Raw genomic sequence first — 20,937 nt, forward strand, 5'->3', positions numbered from 1 at the left:
AGCCACAGGTGCCTCACATCCTGCTTCCCAATCATCTGGAACAACTTTTGTCCCTCTTGTTCCCATTACTCTGTCCACTATGTCCAACATTATCACTCAGCTTTACTGATAAGGAAGCCACTTATCTGCTTCAAAACATCCAGTACGAACAACTTTCTTTGAAAGAGCACAGAAATTCTCCCCCAGATCACACCTCAGTGTCACTTATCCAACAGGGTAACCACACTCAGCTGGATGCCCTTGAGACATTACTCAGCTTTCTTCAAAAATTGCTAATGGCAAGAACTGTGATAAAATACAGAACAGAGACTAAGACCATCAGTCTAGACCAAATAGGAAAAAAGGATGCTAATGACTTGTATCACTGTCTTACCTGGAAATCAAATTGGTGATCTCTAACATATGAATAGTTTTCTTTCATTAGAGTTCACCTGAATCACCCAGGGTCTACTTACAGCATTTAAATTTTTATTTTTACTTTTTTTTTATTATATGCAGGTTTTGGGGGGGGTGCAATCTTCCAAAGAAACTGAGCAACAGAACTTTGCATTCTCTAAAAGTAATGTTTTTAATGCCTACTTAACTGATTCAATACACACACTTCTTAAATGAACACTCGGACTGTATTTTCCTATAGAAAAAGATGAAGCTGCATCATTTAAAAGTATGTTGGAAAGAGGCAAAACACTAACCTGATTTCAAAAAAGTGCTATGAGAAAGCTTACCTGGTTCCTAATATGTATTCACACATATAAAATTAAATTAAAGATACTCAGACAAGATGTTAACCTACCCCACAAACCCACAGGGGATTCTCTACCGAAATCAAGACACAGAGTTTAAGAACAGTCAGAACCTGTCAAAATACTTTTTGTTTGTGTCTTTTTCTGCTAATGCTAATCCTCTGATATTTCATAAGCTTTTTGCCTTTTGCTGGCCTAATGGCAGAGAGAAACAACATGCTAAAGCTTTCCTTTCTCCTACAAATTTGATGATTTGACCTGTCAGACCAATTGTTCTTCAAGACATTTCACAAATTTCCCTGTAACTCCTCTTTCCCAAGACAGGCTCTTGGGAAACTGACCTCTTTTGCACCACGTACTTAGACTAGAGAGAGCTTTTCTTACTAGTGAGATTGATTGTGCAGTATTGTCATAGACTACACAAGCTTTTATCTCTATGGCATCCCCACAAGCTTACATCTCAATCTAACAGCTCACACTGACTCGGGTTGCAATTTGTGTGATTTTGTGTTCTATCAGTTATGAACTCCCATATTACATGCACAGGCAAATACACAATAAAAGACTTAAGCTTTCTGAAGCCACCTTACAAGATGTTTCCATAAACAAACACATTGTATGCTACACAAATTATTCAGATCAATTCTTCTTTGTTAGAGAAATTCCAATGAGCTCCCAAAAGCAGAGACAGTCTTTGCTGTCTGTATTCTGCTTCTAACAAAGGCAGCTTTGTTCCCTCAGAAATGGCCTTGTCATGCATTAGAAGCCTATCTTGGCATTTCTGGAGAGTTTCCATTAAACATGTTCTAAGTCAAAGTTCCTAGATATAAGCTTTAAGCAATTTTGACTAAAAGATGGTATTTTTATCAGTTCACGTTCTTCAGCTCACCAAACTTTTGTCTGAGCAACCAAAACCACTGATAACTACACTCATACTCAAGACTTTGTATTTTTTAGTAAAGGAAAGGCTGCTTAAAATACAGCATAATGGGACAGATCCTCAATTTTATTACAATTCTATAACAAAAGGATGGATTTTGCTACCTTGAAAGACCTTGAAAATGGGAAGCAATTGTTTGGAGATGCCAAGAAAGAGGCTTCTGTTTCAAAATAATTTTCATTATTTACACAAATAAGATTGTAGAAAGCCAACACAAAATTTTGGTATAGTTTAACAGTATTACGTAACTCAGGAAACAAAATATGTTTTCATTTAAATTTAAGAAGGAGTTATGAATTCTGTTTTTACTCCAAGTTATAAAAAACCAAGTTCTTAAACCATCTGACTTTCCACACAAGAAAGAATAAGATTATAATTTTAGGCTAGTGTGGTATTTTTCCATTCTTTCTCCCCCCCCCCCCCCCCCCCCCCAACTTCCTTTGAAGACTATTAATCAAAAGGGTTATAAGAATTCCCCTAAAAATATTGCTCTCCCCACCCCCATCTCTGCTTTAAATATTTTAAGTGAGAAACTGGATTTAATGATTTGGAAGGCTTATTCAACACAGGGAAAAACATGGGGAAAAAACCCCCACACACACCTATGCATATAGCTGTACTAGTATAGCCAGCTGTGTCCTACAGAAACAATCCAAAGGAGAGGCAAAGACTACAGGCCAATTAAACCTTTGATTTCTATTAAGCTATCTAAAAAAGATGGCAATTGCCCTCTAATACATGACGATTCCGTGACATTAACACTTGTCTAGCAAAAAAAAGGCTCATGATATTTTACAATTCACATTTTACATGAAATGTAGGAGAAGCCTTTAAAAAGTACTACTGCTTGAAAACAAGGACTTAGATAACCTGCACTCCCTGACAACACTGCTGTCATAAAACCCTCATTCCTGTGGTGGCTGTGGGTTCAGACAATATCCGACTTCTGGCAAAAGACCTCAATTATAAGAATGAGAGAGAAACAAAAGGGAACAGGGGGAAGGAGAAATGAAGGTATATTGAATAAGTCCAAATGTACACCTATTATATAGCTCCTAAATTAGGTTTGCACTTGACATAATACATTAAATTCTTACACGTATGCCCCATGAAACAAATCTTATTACTGCATAAACTTCAGAAGAAAAAGTCAAACCGCTGCACAACTGATGTAAAAATCCACAGACTTCGTGGGGCTTCAGAGAAAGAGAAGCCAAGAAAGGACACTACCATGACTGGGAACATTAAACTTGAGAAGTTCCACAAAGGTAAATGTGGGTTTAATGCTGAAGAATTCAGAACATCACTATTTCTAGAAGAAGGAAACAAAGGGGACAAAAGAAAAAGGGAACAAAACAAAACAAACACCCCCCCAAAAAAACCCACCCCCCACAAAAAAAAAAGAACACTGAAAGGGTGGGAAGGACTGACTCCAAAAATACTCCTAGCCTGACAGATTCCTTATCCAACCATTAGCCCCATTTCCAAAAGAAGGCTAGTATTTTTCTGTTCCATAGGTAGAGAGAGAGATATTTAAAGTTGTACAGTGCTACAGTTAAGATCAACCAGTATCTTAAATAGGCCATGTGCATCCTCTTTAGCCATTGTGCTTGATTTCAAGCTGGAAATAAGGTATAAGAAAAGAAGCATAGACATTTTTAATTTTAGTTATGTAGACCACAGTAATTCACCTGCTGATATTGCTATTAACCAGGCAAGGATAACAAACAAATTATAACAAATAAAAGCCTCATTAAACAACTTTTTGAAATAGACCTTCAAGTATTCGTAACCCCGAAGTACACTGTGAGTGCATGTACATATGCTTGTCCTGTATTAAGTAATGCTAGCAGTAATTATCAGCAATCATAAAACACACTTTTCAGCATTCATATTGTGTAAGATCTGCCAACATTTCCTTTTCATTAGGCACTATTTGTATTGTAACTTTTTTTTCTTGTTATTGACTTTGTACTGAAGAAAGTTACCAAAAAAAAAAAAGCAGAGCAGATCATCTTTTTAACAGAAATACAGGTCTCTGTGTCAGGTGCTTATGGCATGCACAGCACTGTTCATAAACAGTAAAATGCCTATGTTGTTTACATAAAAGATACCACAGTCACACAGTATGCTGCACATTGAGTACTCAGTACAAAGTAAACAGTGATTCATCTGATTAAGTAAAACACTGGCAAGAGTCAGTTCTTAAGGGCAAGTATGAAACTCTTGCTCAATTTTTAACAGTTTAATAAGGGCAGACTAAGCTTAATTTGATACACTGCAAAGACTAGGTATGAATGCTTAATGCATCAACATTTAGCTTAGGAACTGTTTGGATTTGAAGGATTAACCTGCTTATTTCTACTAAAAAACACTATGTTCTTTTCTTCCCTACCAATTTTCAGGGAAACTAATACCATGCCTATCCCCATTAAATGTGAGCTCAAACATAGTGGCAACGTGAGTCTGTCAAACTCATGTGTATGTCCACTGTTACTCATATTTTCCATCTTCAAACATTTGGAAGAAATGGTTACCACTAAAATGGTTACTTGAGATTCCAACAAGAAACCTGCTTTTATGTTCAAACAGGTATCAAAATAATAGCCTGACATCTCCTGTCAGCTTACCTGTAAGTTCTCCTTACTAAACAGCCAGAAAAGTAAACAACTGTTCAACTTTAAAAATAGAGTATGTTCTGGCAAGAAAAGTCAAGATTTTTCCAAATAAAAGCAAGATGCCTCAGAGAACAAGAGCAAAGGTAAGGCATAGCCTGCCTCTGCAAATACTACCACATATCACAGATAGTACTAACCAAAGCTCTACTATTCAAGGAGCTGCCTGTGAGATATATAAGGAAAATACAATCCAAATAAAAAAGGGGCTTACTCATATTACAGAAACAGAATCTATGGTTAGCAAAATAAAACCTTAGCTTTTTTTATTACTTGAAATGATTCTTTAGCGCTGCCGAGCACATGTATTTTGGTGCTTTCAAAGAACAGAGAATCAAATTCCATTCTGATTTATTTACAGCTTATAAAAAACTACAACTCTGCATATTAACACGTGGAACATTTGACATCTCATTCTTAAATTGTCAGGCCTAAATTTTTGCTGAATTTCCTACCTTGCAGCTGTTCCTTCATTTTGTGGTAACACTAAAGACATTACTTTGTATACATTTCATTACTTGCTTGAAAGATATTTTGACTACCACTAATCACCCCTCAGGTAAAATTAAAAAAACCCCAGTATTGTAAATACATTTATAATTGTTAATTTTTAATTTACATTTATAATTTTAAAAATGCATAATTTTAAAAAAATGTAGAAAAGCACTGCTACACTTACTTTTTGCTTGCTTCGTAAACATCTGTGATATTGGAGAAAAGGTGATGGCTCTCTGTTTTGGTCATTGTGAGGCTCAGTTCCCTGGAATTTTTAAACATCCGGATCAGAATCTCCAAGCTCAGCAAATAAGAATGCTCAGAAGATATCACTTCAAATATCGCCTGCAAAGTGGAGGGAGGAGAGAAAAGACTCACTATTGACTAGGCACCTTTTTTTTTTTTTTTAAAGGAAAATGTGGAGGAAGGGTGCAAAGAGAAAGTTATTGGATATAAGCTAGAGACTGTAACATAATTATTCATTTCCATGATAGTTACACCATTTACTTCGAATAAGTGATGTAATATTAGAAAAAAAGGTTTTTAAAAAAAAAGTCTATATTCAGACTTCTCAATGCAACTGCAAAAAGTTTGAAAATTAAAAACTTAAATATTTTCGCAACTATTTTCACTCCTCATTCATACTCCTGAGAGGTGGGTTTTGGTTTTAATTAAAAAAAACCAAACCAAACCAAACAAAAACCAAAACCACATCTGTTTCTGTGGTATGGTTGGAAGCTTCATGTCAGTCAGACTACTGTTGACCAGCCAGTTTTGCTTTTGCTCTTTTTAAACGGAAGCTGCTAAGTTATTTACTTGAAAGCGTTCTTGGGTAACAGAACTCTGCTTACCGAAGCATCTGCAGAAAAGCAAAACGCTTTGCAAAATTCAGGTTTTAGTCATGCATCAGCAGTGATACCTCGATCACTTTTAAAACATCAAGTTAGGAGCAGGCAGATGAGAAGCTGAGCTATCTGGAGCAGGGACAGAAGCCTGGAGGCAGAGCAGACAGGAGGGGGTGGCAGCCACTATCCCCGTTAGTGATTAGTGACCAGACACCAGCCAGGCAGACCTCCAGTACATTCCCTCACCTCCCACAAACAACTTCTCTGTTTTATCAGCCTACCACTTAAGGAGTAGCCACTGTAACTTCCATCAGCTGGCTGACATACAAAGCAGACTCTTAATGGACTCTTGGACTTTGAAATACCCATACTTGTTCCATGGGAAATTTTCACATCTCACATAGAAACCTCTTCAGCTTTTAGATACCTTCTGCCTCTCTAGGCTTTATTTGCTGTTAATCTAATAGAGTTCTTGTACGTATATAGACGGAAAAAAAAAAATAATTTTCATGTAGCCTTTTGTCACAAGCTCCAAGTCACATTTGTCATCAATGCCTTCCAGGCATTACTGACACAGAATAATACCATCAGCAGAGGTAACGCAACTTTGTTCTCAATATAACCAATGTTGTTAATACTTGCATGTATAATTTCATTAGTTATTTGCAACTAACTTCCCTAGGCATTCTCAAACCAAAGGAGAAATATATACTTTAAATGCAGCAGTGCAGATCTGAGTATTTAGAAAGGCTAATGCCCATGCCCCTACAAACACAGAGAGAGACAGCGAGAGGGTCTTGCACCTGACGGTCTACAGGAGGAGTTCACTTCGATGGTCTGATGTACGTGCTCTAGAGAAACCCTGCTCTTCCATGACCAGGTATAAAGGCAAGGGAGACTATGGGCAGGTTGAAGGCAGTCTTCCTGAATATTCCCAGCTGCACTGAGACAAACCATACTGGGAAAAAAATGCAGAACATTCTGCTGGGGACATTTGTTCATAAGATTTCTCAAAGAGCTCAAGTCTAGTGAATTCTGCTGGTGTTACTAAGGTAAGCTCTTGATCAAATAAAATTTCTCTTGGGTATCCTGAGTCTCAGCATTCCCAGACTGTGCTTTCAAAATTATTTTTGCCCTTCTAACCTTCTAAAAAGTCTTCTTCAAAGAACTGAGATTTTAATAATGAAATAACAAGGTTTTGATTTCTTGGGGAAGAAAAAAAAAATTCTGCTTTAGCTGAAGCTTTAAAGGTTTATGCAGTGCAAAGACAACTGCACTCCACAGAAAACCCAAAGGCCATTACACATACAACGAAAGGAAGTCTAATGTATGTATCAGTAGTGTCTTCATCTTATTACCTGCCTAAAAAGCTAAAAGGATCTGGTGAGAGATACAGCAGCAGCTACGTAACAGCTACCACATACTACGTGCTATTCACGAGTGAATACTGCTGAGCAAAAAGATATGCAAAGGTGATGCTTAAAATAACATTAAATCGCCTGCCTGCCAACTCCATCAGCCTCAAGAATCTAGAGAACACACACGTCAGCCAAACTCTGGTGGCAGATCTACCTACTGCTTGGCTAACAACGTGCAGAAAGGTGCATAAAAAGGGCATTTTGGCCTTTGCCCAGAACTTACATTTCCAATCTTCAGCCTCACTGTACTTGTCCCAGCTGTGCTCACAAAGAAAGGATTTACCTAACGATTGCTGTGGAGTTCCACGGCTAATTGGTTTCTATGCAGATATTTTTCAACACAAGAAAATATACAAGCTCTCTTATTATTATTGTTCTGGAGGGGGTTTGTTTATGCTTTTACTGAGGACCCTCATAGACTTCTTCCAGTTTGGTAACAGAAAGTCATTAGCATAGTCAGAAATAAATGGGTCAAAGAAAGATACTTTGCTTCTAATGTGTAAGGAAGGGAGACAATATCATCCTACCATGACCCAAACACATTTTGGAGAACAAAAAAGGATTAAGAAACAATCTTGACTTTGACATAGAGTAACTACACCACATTCAGAGGCTGGGGTGGCATTTACCAGGTGCTTGCTAACAGTGTTTCTGAATGACATCTGAAACCATATTGTAGTTCATTTGCATGATATCAAGGTAAGCAGATGTTTGAATCCTGATGGACAGTTTAAGAGGCCAGATGTATACTGCAGTTTGTACACACATACACAGAGTTTCCAGCTTGCAAGAAAAAAAGATCTATCGAAAATTTAGTTCTAATCAGTCTGTCTATATGACACATTTTCTCTAGACAAAAGATGCAGAGATCCATCTCACTAATGTGTTCTGGAAGTGGGATGCATATGAATGCATGACACTGCCATTCGATCAAGGTAGGAAGCAAACAAGTATATTTTTTCTGCAGTGACAATATAATCTAATAGGGTCTAAAAAGCAATTTAAGAAATAGATGAAAAATAATTGATAAAAGGTAATTTAAAAGAAATACAGCACAAGCACAACTTGGTAGTACAGCTACATCTTAAGAACATTTATTTAGGCTCCCTCTGAAAGAATGGGCCTCTAATATTCAAATAAAAAAATCCCTCAGGCTTGAAAACATTTTTGGTAACATTAAAGACTTTACATTTAAAAGGCATCTAAAGAACTTATTCTCTTTGAAGGGATGTAAATATGACTCTAGGAAACATAGACTAAAGGGTCCTAAAGGATATGACTGAAATAAATGCCTTGTGTCTCAAAGCTTCCCAGCAGGAGGAGACAGAAAAGCAAAACACATGGCCCGAACTGCTGCACAGTCTCCTCCCCCCAAAAAAGCAAAAGAAGATAGAGAAAGAACTGTAGCATTATTAAAAAAAAAAAACACAACAAAAAAACAACAAACCATTGTCTAAATCTCATATACACAATACAAGATGTTTCTGTATTCCATGTATGAACACAACAGCTGTAGGTCATGCAGCTAAATTAATATTTGAGGCTCACTATACACATCTGTGAACTTCACAGAAAACCCCAGTCAGGTCTCACTCAGCTACATTCACTGAGGTATGTCCTGAAGCGAAATGAAAATATTGGAACAAATTACCTGGCAGGTAATGCTACAGTGTTTCTAGTCAAAAAAGCTTGGGGTTTTTTCCTATTGAAGGACATACCTCAAGAACTGCCGGTATATAGCTGGCTAGGTCAGGCTATTCTTTTCAACACCTCTCATTCATTTTGATATAGACCCTGTAAGTAAGGAAGGAGGGTAAAGCAGATAAAGTGGACAAAAGGAGCAAAGTGGAAGAGGAAAGCGGATAAAGAGGACAAAAGGAGCAAAGGGGAAAAAGAGACAGAGAGAGAAAAAGATAACTGCATCAGTAACTGCTGCTGTTGTCTGTACTGTTGACAGCATGGATGCACCTACTCCATTTCAGTGTGAAAGAAAAAAGGTTAGTTACATCAGATACACAGTGCTCACATGTTCAGAATTGTTCACAATTGCTCACAGGATTAGTTACAACTGAGGGGCATTGTAAAACGCTGTTCTTTGCTCCTCACTGCCTTTAAAAATTTATGTGCCACCTCCTACCCTCTGCGAACACCAGGTTCATTTTACACCTTCCCCAATATAGCAAGCAGCAGCAACTGCAGCAGTGACTGTCTGCTGCTACCAAGCAGACATCAACCAGGCTGCATCTGCTGGAGTGAGCATACCTAGGAGCCACTCCTCCAGCAAGAGCCGCGGATGTTGGCAGGAGACCCATGGCAGGGACATATGCACATCAGCAAGAGGCAGGTTTTGTTTATTTATTCTCCCTGGGGAGAGAAGACACTTCACTCTAGGACACAAAGCAGTGTGATGAACTTGCCTCCTTATCAACAAATAGAAAGTATTAAATCAGGCACGCAGTGCATCCCTAAACAATCAACGTAAAAGAACGTGTGACTTTAAAGAGTACCTCCTGCCTTTTTCTTTCTTCTTGGCCGATCGCTTCTGATAATCCATTCTTCTTTACCTAAAAAATAAAAATTAACATCTTTTGTAGAAAAATGTGATTAAAAAAACCCCAAACATAAAACAAACAGGACTATCAAAACATTGCACTAAGAATTCAGCTAAAGAATCTGGCCACTTCAGAAAGACAGCAATCAACCAGCAGAAATAAAAAAAAAAAAATTAAGTCAGTAACATCTGCCATTTGACTTATTGAAAGAACTAAATAATTTCATTAAAAACTATCCCAAGACACAAACACAGAACTACTGCAGCAAAAGCATGCACAGTTGAATCATGGTCACCCTGCACAACCTCCCTGGATTTTACACACACACACAAGCATGAAAACCGCCTTCTCCTTTTAAGTTGGATTTCTTAACTGACAGACGTACATCACAAGGTTCGTTTTCCAAGTCAGCCTGAAAAATCTTAGTGTCTTCATTTGTTAAACGCACCTAAACGTGTAGACAAACTACCTAGACAGTTTGTTAACCAAAAAATTATTCTGGAGTAGCTCCAGCTTTACCCTAAACAGACATGGCAAATGCCTGAGTAAATAACCCTGTATTTCTATCCTCAACCCTACAATGATGTCTCTCCCCACTCTGCACCCTAAAGCCACATCAGTCAAAACAAGTTTGTCCCAGGTCTCCATACACACCCATCACGAACTCCAGCCGCAGCCACATTTTCCACAGCCTGAAGCCACATGCTCAGCTACCAAATTCCACACCAGAGACCCCTGAATTTTATCCTTTCCTGGTGCAAATACACATTATGTCACTTATCAGGAGAACATAAAAAAAACCCCAACAACAAAAAACACAACCACAAACAAACAAAAAACCCCCAAACAACAAAAAAAACCAACCCCAACAAACAAACCAGAATGCAAAGCACCAAGGAGGGACTGACTTCATGCATTTCCTAGAGGAGTGTTAAACACAGGACCTCAAATCAGGAGGGTCACCTGTGTATGGCATGCTGAACCAGGTGAACCAGGGAAGGGGAAAGAGGTCACTGCACAGCACTACACACGTGCAAGATGCTGTTCTCTTTGTGGAGCAGTAGTATGTCACAAGGACATGAGATCCAACAGATGCACTCCATTCTCCCATTTTTCTTTCAGTCTTCTCCAAATGCTCCTAACATACTAAAATCAACAGCTTTCTCTCCTTACTCCACTTATTCCCTGGAATTTTGAAGGATATATTGTTCCTTTTTATTCCTGCATACCAGGTGCCACAAACCTGGACAGCAGGCTCAAGAGTAAAGATGGCACAACATTAAGAAGCATTGCACTTTGGTTTGCATGCACACAGAAGTATATATGCACATGTATATACTTACAAAAGTAACAAATATTCCAGTGTTTGAGTAACTGTTCTTTTGAACACAAGTTACAGATCCCTATGTCACCACAAGCATACACGCCTGAATACCAAGCAAGAACTAATTAGATGCCTTTCTATTAAAGTACCTTTCAATCAACAACCTGAAAGCTTTAAAGCACTCATTAGGGAGTACAATGTCACTTCTTTCTGGATGCAATGGAAGACTTTTCTAAAAATATGCTGATGCTGGAAATACCTATGAACATATCCAGGAGATTTCAATGCTGCCTGTTAGTACAGCAACTGCAAATTTCCAGTGAGGTCAATCAGCAACCACTGTATTCCTGTTCAAAAAAAACTGTTGCTGTGTTTTGTGACCATTATTTTGTCATATATGGGTGCATACATACAAAGTACACATATAAATTCATCACATAAGCAAATGGCTCAACCTTCTATTCTTAATCAACGGCAACACTTCCAAAGAGAAAGAGGCCCAAATATGGAGCCTATTTTTGGCACACTCTGTGAAAAATTCAATTCTTATTTTTGATGTGTCCAAAATGTTTTAGCTGAAAGACCCTAAAAATCACGTTTGTGCTATTATGCAAACAAAAACTTAATATAAGCTAAGAACATAACCAGAAAGAACGGAAGAAGCCCAACACTACAGCTACTAACGTTCTTATTGTCACACTGGACTGCTTTTTTCCAGCAACTCCGTTATGACTGATTCAACCATAGAGATGAGAAGGAACGGGTGGAAGAATGACAGGTTAACTCTGTGGTTACTTACAAGAAGTTCCTCCAAAATAAGGAGCTGCTGCAGGGGGAAAAGTCCCCAGATATATTTCCTTGAGAAATACAGTAAGTGGCTGCACCATACACCAAACTGAACATGAGCCCTTTGATACTGGGAGAGAAATGAGAGCTAATGCAGAGATCAGGCCTGAAGATCCTTGACAGTAAATCCAGGTAGTTTTTATTTTGATACCACACAGAAGAGGCAGCCATGGAAAGGTGACAGTGTGAGTGGCTCGGTAAAGCAACTTGCTGCAGCTTTTTAAATGAATGAGAAAAGTCACTACCGTGCTTGTCCCAAACCAGAGAAAGAGATCATCAGAAAAATGAAACACAAGATGACCAAAGCTTGGAAAGTGTTTCAGGTTAGAGAGACAGCAATTGAGGTAACATGCAAAATCTTGATGCAGCACTATGAATACACTGAATCTTCTGGGCATGAAATGGAGGACTTGATGCTAAAACACCCATTTAATATTAAATACTTCAGTAATTATTAGCATTACAGCTATGGGACATCTGTTTCCAGTGCTAGATCTAAAGAGTATTTTTTAAGAATTACAGCAGCACTGATAGTAGTAATGAAAAGTGAACATGCATCATATTCTCCACGCTGGACAGTAAGGACCTGAAAAAACAGACATTCGAGTTCAAAGTCCACCAGTCAGGTCAAACTCTGCAAAAGGTTGTCCAGGGAGGGGGTGAGGTCTCCGCCCAGGTAGATATTAAAAACAGGACTGGACACAGTCCTGGACGACTTGCTCCAACTGACCCTCCTTGAGCAGGGGGGCTGGACAAGATGATCTCAAGAGGTCTCTTCCAACCTAACTGATGCTGTGATTCTTTGCATGCACAATAATACACATTGCCATTATCCATTACCAACTGAATGCTGCATTTGTTGGGAAGTAAGTACATTTAATGTAGCACACAAGTTAATATCACTGCCTATGACTGCTGGAATTCTTCAAAAATATTGAAGGATATTTTTGGAATATATTTTGGAAATACTGGTTATTCTCCCTAAATTAAACTTTTAAATTAACAGATGAAGGTTGGAAGGAACAAAGATAGTGCATAAGGTAGCTCTTTACCCAATCATCTGCTTAGCTGCTGCTAGCTGTCTAATCTGTAACAGGAATCTAAAGAGGAAGAGGGTTCAAGAGAGGAATTTGAAAGGAACTGGATTTAAATAGCGCTCTTATTCAGACTTTAAATGCTATCTAAAAAGCTCAATCTTATTTTCACATGTGTGCGTACACTGCAGGAAGATAGAAACACCCTTTTTTTTTATTATCATAAAGGATTTGACAACTTCATACATGAAGGTTTCACTACCCCCCTCAAACAGAAAGTCTGGTCAGAACTGCATCAGCTGTCAAGCCTATACGGCCAAAGAAACATCCTGCAGAAAGTAGATTCATTCTGCTGTCTTTCTCCTCCATTTCCTAGCATAGTCACTGCTAACAAATAGCATAAACTTACCATTCTCCTCCTTGCCTAACCCATGTTGAAACCCAATACTTTGATATTTTCCAGCTGACTTCCTGTTACAATTCCACACTCACTTTTTAATACACATTGACAGCATGTAATTTTTCCAGAGAGTTATAAACACAGACACTATGAGATTCAGATTCCCATATTTTGTTTGTTTTCACAGTGCACTACCTTTTCCCATATACTCCCCACTTCCAACTTCGTAAATCGAGTAAAGACACTGAACAAGTCTGCTGTGCTAGAAATCGTAAAGAACAATTTCGTTTATGTAACTGTAAGCATGGCAAGGAATGGTTCTCTTACCAAGATGATCTTTATACTATTTTGGTCTCACAACAAATTAGTGGTTTTAAATTATTATTATTATTATTACTGAATAGCATTCCTTCCAAAATACCTCAGCTGTTGAACATTTAACTGCCAGTTTGCCTAGAAGGCAGAAAAAATCCAATTTTACTTCATTTTAAACAAACTTTTTTGTAACATTAACGAAATTAACTACATTTAAAGTATCTGATTTCTTGAAAAACTGAAAGCAAATCTTTTCAAAACCACATTGTCTTGCCTTCTTCATAATTACTGAATCAAAGAGGGATTCGTATTTCAATACATTAAACTGCAAAAGGTCATCAACATCTGCAAGACAGCTCTTCTAAACAGACAATCTAAATAGCCTTAAAAGATCTTGCTGAGGCTTAATAACTAATTTATATAGGATATATACAGCCAGTGGCCCCAACTGTCAAATATTCTAGGTGATCAGGTACGTTATAATCTTTCTTATGCCCCATACAGAGATGAGGTTCTACAACATTCTACAAGTTACATAAACAAAAACCAAAAAATCCCCAAACCCTTCAATTTAGGGATATCCCTCCAGAAGCCACAGAAACGATCAAAGGATAAAATTAACCAGAGAAACACAGAATTTTGAGTTTCTTTAGTCTCAAAATCATGCATACAATGAAAGCCTGTGGAAATATCACCTAGTATCATTAATTTGCCAGCTTATTAGCAGGGAAGCTACAAAGACTATAATATTGATTACAACAGCTGAATTCTATTTTGTTTAACGATGCTACTAAGAAAAAGCCACTGCAGATGCTTCCTAGACTGTATTAAGGATAGCAGAATACCACCATCTGAACACTCAGCTTTTTTAAAATGGTTTCCATTAAACATACACAGTCAAATCAACTTAAGAGATGGCTTGCAGCAATTTAGAACAATTCAAAAGAAACTTGTTTGCAACTAACTGCAGCTTTTCTTTAGTATAATTCACCCTTTTAGTGAATTCAAACACTTTTTTCTTTTATGAATCAGCTGTGTCTTTGCCAAATACAGGACCCTAAAATGAACTTTCTCAATTGCACTGCTTTTTATGTAAAACAAAGATCAGTAATTGATCAGGACTTCAATGTCGTTCTTATGAAGTGAAAAGCAAAGTTTAGCAAAAAAAAACCAACAAAAAAAACCCCAAAAAACCCAACAGGACTAAATCCTGTTTAAAGTTTGGTCCACACCACTCCAATTTATTGAAAGGAACTACAAAGCACAGATTTCACTCCCGAGTTTACATCCTGGTAGGATTTAAACCTGTGTTTTCAGGCTTTCTGACACCATCTCATTCAGAACAACCAGATGCAGTAACATACATTAGCATAAACTGTAACTCTGCTAAGGACCTGCATCAGTATGGCTGCCAACACCTGTGCAGGCAAGGCCTAAGCAGCCATCTTGAGTGACTGTGGGACATACAAAGTCAGGGTCTTGAATTCAATGTGCAAACAAGAGAGGCATGCTTGATTTTTTTTTTGTCCAGCACAGTTTAAAGGAAAAAAAGTATCTTAAAGCATAAAACTATGAAATATTAATTCCTTTGCATTTCAAAGTTGTATTTAATTTCATCATAAACTAGACCAATTTTTTTTCTTGGTAATTTCAAATCACATACTCTAACCAGTCTGTTATGTGGCCACGTGAGCCTACAAACACTTGTGCTAGAAAAAGGGAGGTGTCAGGTAACCAGGAAAACTGATTCTGGCAGGAGCATCAGTCTATACCTACTAAAATTGACTGAGAAAACATGATTTATGCTTTAAGTTGTTGGAGTTACCTTACATAAAACCTATACAAAAGCTAAATTGAACCCTCCGGATGTGGATTAGTAACATCTGAATACTTGCAAACTTGTCAATAAAAAAAATAAAATATTCAGAGACACCTTATATTTTGGAAGGGAAAAGAAGATGACAAACTTCACCCAAAAACTCCGGTAGCAAGTGAAAAGACTTGCTTCAATGCATTCTTACACACTCTGTCTTTGTCTGGTTATACAATGATCAAATACTCACAATGGACAGCTGACTCCATGTTGATCTCAGGGGCTTATAGTGAAAAACAATCTTTTCATCCGATTTCTGCTCTCGGGGCTCAGACTCTTCATCAGAATCTATGTCCAGAGCTTTTTCTTTATAGTTCTGATATAATACAGCATTTTCTATAAAACAACAACAGTATGTCATTAATTGCTAGAAAGTTAGCTTAGTTGCTTTCATAAAAATTGTAAGTAACATTTAAACAATGAAAGAAACCAAAATGTCAATGTGCCGTTCACAAACTCCAACAGACAAAGATAGGATCTTATTTAGGATGGACAATGGTGCAGTACAGCAACAATGGATCACTGTACCACTACCAAAAAGATCCACACTGACTGAATTAAAGAACAGATGTGTCCTTTGTCAAGAAAAAACAGAAAACAATTTTTTCTTCCTTGGTTTGCTGTACAATGTTTCATAATTAGCCAGCAATTTAAAAATGGAACAAGCGTGTCAGTAGTGCAGAGTCACTAATCTGGAGGTCTAGCTATTTTAATCTACAAAACCACTGTAAATCCACTACCCATGCCAACTTGTATTCTGTCAGCTCTAAATACCACCTTCACACTTCACTAAGAGAAGGAAACGATCCAAATTTCAGAAATTTGAGGTCAGAACTATTCCAAATAGAAACTTCAAAGCTTGCGTGAATAAGCATGAGGCCTATGACAAAATACAGTCATTATGTGTTACAGTACTGCCAGTATTAATTCAATAATATCAACGGCAAAGAAACACAGGTGTGGAGCACAGCCTTTCCATTTCCCAACCTCCTTGACCACACACCCTTTTCAAAAGCAGACAGAAAGGACAAAGAAATTCAAGACCAGAATAAGCTACAGACAGATTAAGCTGTTAAGAAAGCAAGCTCTAAAAGGTACTTTAGAGATGGGCCAGGCTTTGGACAATATGCAATCTCCCCCAACAAGAGAAAGAGGAATGAAGTGAAAGGTCTGGCTGCTCGATGCACAGCTGCAACTCCTGTAGTCCTACTCCAGGCTGGGTGGATCTGTTTCACCTGCCCAGACCATACAGACCTGGCTGAGTGTTATACAGGATCTGGCCTTTTGCATCCGTTCTTTGGAATGTGTCTATATAGTTTTAAGACAGGAAATTGCGTACAGCAACTGAATTGAGAGAGGCATTACAGAGAACGTTATTAGTTGGGATCAGTCCAAAATAGAAGGGAGCCATTGGAAGAGAATCTGGAAAACGTCATGAGAAGATAGTGTGAGAAAAGATGAAAGTAAGAGTAAGATAGGGGGTGATGCAAATAGAACAATGTGGAAAGTTTTGAAAATAGAAACAAGAGGAAAAGGAAGGCAACGCAGCAGCTGAGATGACCTTAAGGAGGCATTAAGCAGAGAAAAGCCAAGAGACTAGCAGTTATTATAATGAAACTTCCATGGACTCATAGCCAGGAAAGAATTTTTTTCTTGTTGAAATATTGGGAAAAGCAGCAAACTTGGTGAAGCCCAGAATTAATGAGTAACATAAAAAAGCAGATACATGGATAGTGTTTTTCTGACACTTAAACTTGAAGCCCAGGTAGCAAGATTACAAGGTCAAAGAATTTACCCCAGCACCCTTGCCTGATGAGTAAAAGAGAAACAGCTGCATGAACCATAAACTAGGAGAGTAACAATTCAGGTGTTTGCTGCAAGTGATGACCCCAAACCCATAAGCTGATCCACAAAAGCTATGTCTTGCACCTGGAAAGAGTCACAGCTGGAGGAACAAGCCTCATTATGTAATTCTACAGAACTGTTAGGACTGAGATAGACATATCAATCAGTTAATCTTTTAGGAGGGACAGGAGTTTAAGTGAAAAGAAGCCTGCCAAACAAAAACCCACTTTTAGCCTGCCATTCCACATTCTTTAAAATATTCCCTAAAGTCTGTCTAGTGACAAAATTATGGTTCCATATTTTAGTCAGTTTACTGAAAAACAAAGTACTTAGTCTTTGACTATGTATGAAAGTAGCGTGCAAAATGATCCTCGAGTTCCCTTCTCTTGTGATCAAGCATATTATCAAGTCTGTACAAAAAAGGGCTTACCTTCCCCATCAAACGTCCCTTGTCCTTTCAGCATTTTCTTCTGATTTTAACAGGAAAAAGATAGATACACATTAAAAGAATGCAAAATACCCAACAGTAACAACTACTTCTGTTTTATTTGATACTTCGGCATCAAATTAACAGGCCCTAATCTATAAACTTCTGATGTTGGAAAAGTATTCATGAAAACAATTGTTTTGTCACAGAAAGTGAAAAGCTACTCTAGTTTTCCTTCTCTCACGCATTGTTTATGCATAATTGTCCCCAATACTTCATTTTTCCTGTGTTTCAAAAGCATAGTACACTAGCTTTGCAAGAGTTCAGTGACCCTGCAACTCATTTCACTGTCACTAGGCTTTTCTACGAGAATGTAAAGTACATGACTGAGCGGCTGCCTTTTTGCACACACTCTGCAAAGAACCACCACATTAATTATTCTGTAAACTAACGTTTTGAGGCCAAAACAAACCTCTGAAATAAAACAGCTGTTTTGGTGCAACAAGTCCCATGGTCTAAGAAGTCTATTTAAAAAAATGCTACCAGCAAAAAGAGTTTTGTGTGTAAAGACAGGACAATGTCATGTCCTCCTATTTTAAACATAACTTACTGTTAAAGTCTACCACCAACACCAAACCAAACCAAACCACCTCCCTACTCAGTAGTGGTTCACAGTGTGATCAATTCCTATGCCACCACTTCTAGCATTTTCACAAAAGCTTCCATAACCCTAATGGGGTTTTTAATTTGGCTGAAAATTGTCATAATAAAGCTGATAATTATTTTAATAGCTACAGCATTAGCCCTTAGCCTGGAGTACTTTATTACACAATTCCAAACACTCTGCAGAAATCTACCAGTATATTTTTTTAAAGGAACAAATTATATTTAAAAGGTAGGAAATACAAGATTACAATATGATATCTTCAGGTAGCATTATTTTCAGTAAGTCTGTAAAATTTAATTTTAATACATTAACATGCAACATAAATCTACTACTCCTAAGGAATTACAATCGAGAATTAAAACCAGGCATTCTGCTTTTACTTGCAGGCATTAAAATTAAGCTACAAAAAGATACATGAGGTGGTCTCTATCAATTTAAAAAAATCACACTGTGATTTTTAAAAACACCTGAAAAATAATGTCTTGGAGGAGTAAGGGAGGCAGTTCATTTTTCTGTCAGTCTGTCTACTCTAGCAGGCAGACTGCATTAAGTCAACGTCTCTCTTTTTCCTGTTTACTACTTTCTGGGAAACAAGTTTTAAAACATCGATTTGATTGTGCAAGAAAACCTCGATGTGCTGGGGAATCCAGCAGGAAATGGAAGCATCAGGCTGCCATCAACACGTTTTTGAGCTGCCCAGATTTCAACAGAACAGCGTCCCTGAAGCCTCCACCGCTTTACTTTGAAAACAACGCCTGCAAGTGATCTGTGAGACTCAACAATAGCTACGAGAAGTTCTGCGGTAACAAAAAGCAAACTGGGAAATCCCCCAGCGTTTACGGAAAACGGAGATTACAAATCACGCTCCCGTACAGCCTACCCCATGCCAATCAACGCGTCACCCACCGGCACAACTTACCTTTATCCTCCCCAGGCTCGAAAACTTCTCCTTATCCTCAACAACCGCTTTCAGTACGGGCTGGGACATTCTGTTTTTTTTCTTAAGATTGGAAGAGCCGTCCAAGTCCACGCCGCTCACCACCGCTCTGCGGTAGGACGTCGACCTCAGGCCTCGCCTCAGGGTCCCCGGGCTGTCCAGGTCGCCCTCGGCCTCCTCCTCGCCGTCGGCGACCAGAGGCACGCTGAGGCTCTCCACCATGCTGCGGACCTTCAGCACCCTCTTGCTCGTCTCCGCGGTCTGGCTGCTGGCTCTGCTCGTCGCCTTTATTTCGGAAGCCAGACTCTTGGGAATGAGCTGCTGCGTGCCCACTTTGAGAGCGGCGGGGCTGTTGGTGCTCAGGACCACGGGCTGCGGCTGCTCCGCGGGCGGCTCCCGAGGGGACGCCGGCCGCCGCGGCCGCACGCCTTGCTCCGGGGACGCGGCCCGGGCACCCTCGGGGGGGCCCAGCGGCACTTTGTCTGGCATTTTGGGAAGCCGGCTGCATGGCAGGGGCAGCGCTGCCGCCTGGTTGTTGTCCGAGGAAGGCGCGTTTCCAGCAGGCGAGAGCCGAGGGCTGCCTCTGGGAGCGACCTGCTCCTGCTGCGGTGTGAGCGCCGACTGACTGGAAATCCGCAGGGGGTGCCCCAGCTGGCCTCCTGGTGAGGTAACGGTGCCGTTGGCAGTAAAGCCGACAGAACTGTTCGAAACCAGAGCGAGCGCCGGGGAGGACCGCTCGGGGGAGACCGCCTTACAGGCTGGAGGCCGTACCTTCCCGCGGGACACCGACCCCATGCCGGAACCGAAAAACGAGGGGCCCCTCCGGAGCGCTCCGCTGGCCGGGCAGGTGCTGACGGTGCCGGCGGGCTGAGTCACGGTGAAGGTGCACCTGTCCTCCACGGGAAAGTCGGTGAAGAGCACGCCGTTGGGGCTCTGGTACGACTGGGGCCGGGGCTTGCTCCAGGCGCGGGGCTGCGGCCGGGGGGTCGACCTCCTCCTCCAGCGCGGCGCCGCCCTGTCGCCGCAGAGATCCGCCTCGCCCTCCCCATCCATCGCCCGCTCCTCGGGGCCGCCGCGAAACCTCAGGGCGGCGGTGGCGGCACCAACCACCTCCCGCCGCCGCCCGCTCCCCGCAGTTCGCCGAAGGGGAAGCTAAACGGCACCGCTCCTCAGGCCGCGGCGGGCAGCGCCGCTTCCCCGGGCGGCGGGCCGGGCCGGGCGGCAGGGGAGAGGAGAGGAGAGGTGGCGCAGCAACTGCAGCAACACCCCCGGCTCGCACTCGGCGGGCGCCGCTCCCACCTGCGAGGAGCCCGCGCTGGGCCGCCCGGCGGCGGGAGGGGAAGGGAAGGGAAGAGAAGGGAAGGAGGGCCCGCTCCCTTCGCCGTCCCGCCCGGAGCCTCACCTCATGGCAGCGTCCCCGCCCTCCACCGGCCCCCGCCGCCCAGGTAGCGGGAGGCGGTCCGGGCGGCCGGCAGGGAGGCGGGCGCTGGTCCGGCAGGGGCGGCCCGGCCGCGGTGAAACGCCGAGGCAGGGCAAAGCGCCGCGGCCGGCGGCGCAGCGCAGTCTTTGGAGGAGCCCGGGACTCGACTGGAGTCACCGGA

The 20,937-nt window shown here is 40.4% G+C and overlaps 1 protein-coding gene across 1 annotated transcript in view; it reads right to left on the reverse strand.

Moving 5' to 3' along the window:
- The window catches only part of ARHGEF26 (Rho guanine nucleotide exchange factor 26), a 63,223-nt gene extending 42,506 nt beyond the window's left edge, over positions 1-20,717 (reverse strand). Inside the window, exons 1-5 of the mRNA XM_049803222.1 lie at positions 19,319-20,717; positions 17,736-17,775; positions 15,651-15,796; positions 9,624-9,680; positions 5,038-5,198 (exon numbers count right to left, since the gene is read on the reverse strand). Of these exons, the coding sequence (XP_049659179.1) occupies positions 5,038-5,198; positions 9,624-9,680; positions 15,651-15,796; positions 17,736-17,775; positions 19,319-20,389 (1,475 nt within the window). The 5' untranslated portion in view covers positions 20,390-20,717. The remainder of the gene's footprint in view (positions 1-5,037; positions 5,199-9,623; positions 9,681-15,650; positions 15,797-17,735; positions 17,776-19,318) is intronic.
- Positions 20,718-20,937: the final 220 nt, after the last annotated feature.

Source organism: Accipiter gentilis, chromosome 6 (genome assembly GCF_929443795.1).
Source record: "Accipiter gentilis chromosome 6, bAccGen1.1, whole genome shotgun sequence".
Taxonomy (NCBI): domain Eukaryota; kingdom Metazoa; phylum Chordata; class Aves; order Accipitriformes; family Accipitridae; genus Astur; species Astur gentilis.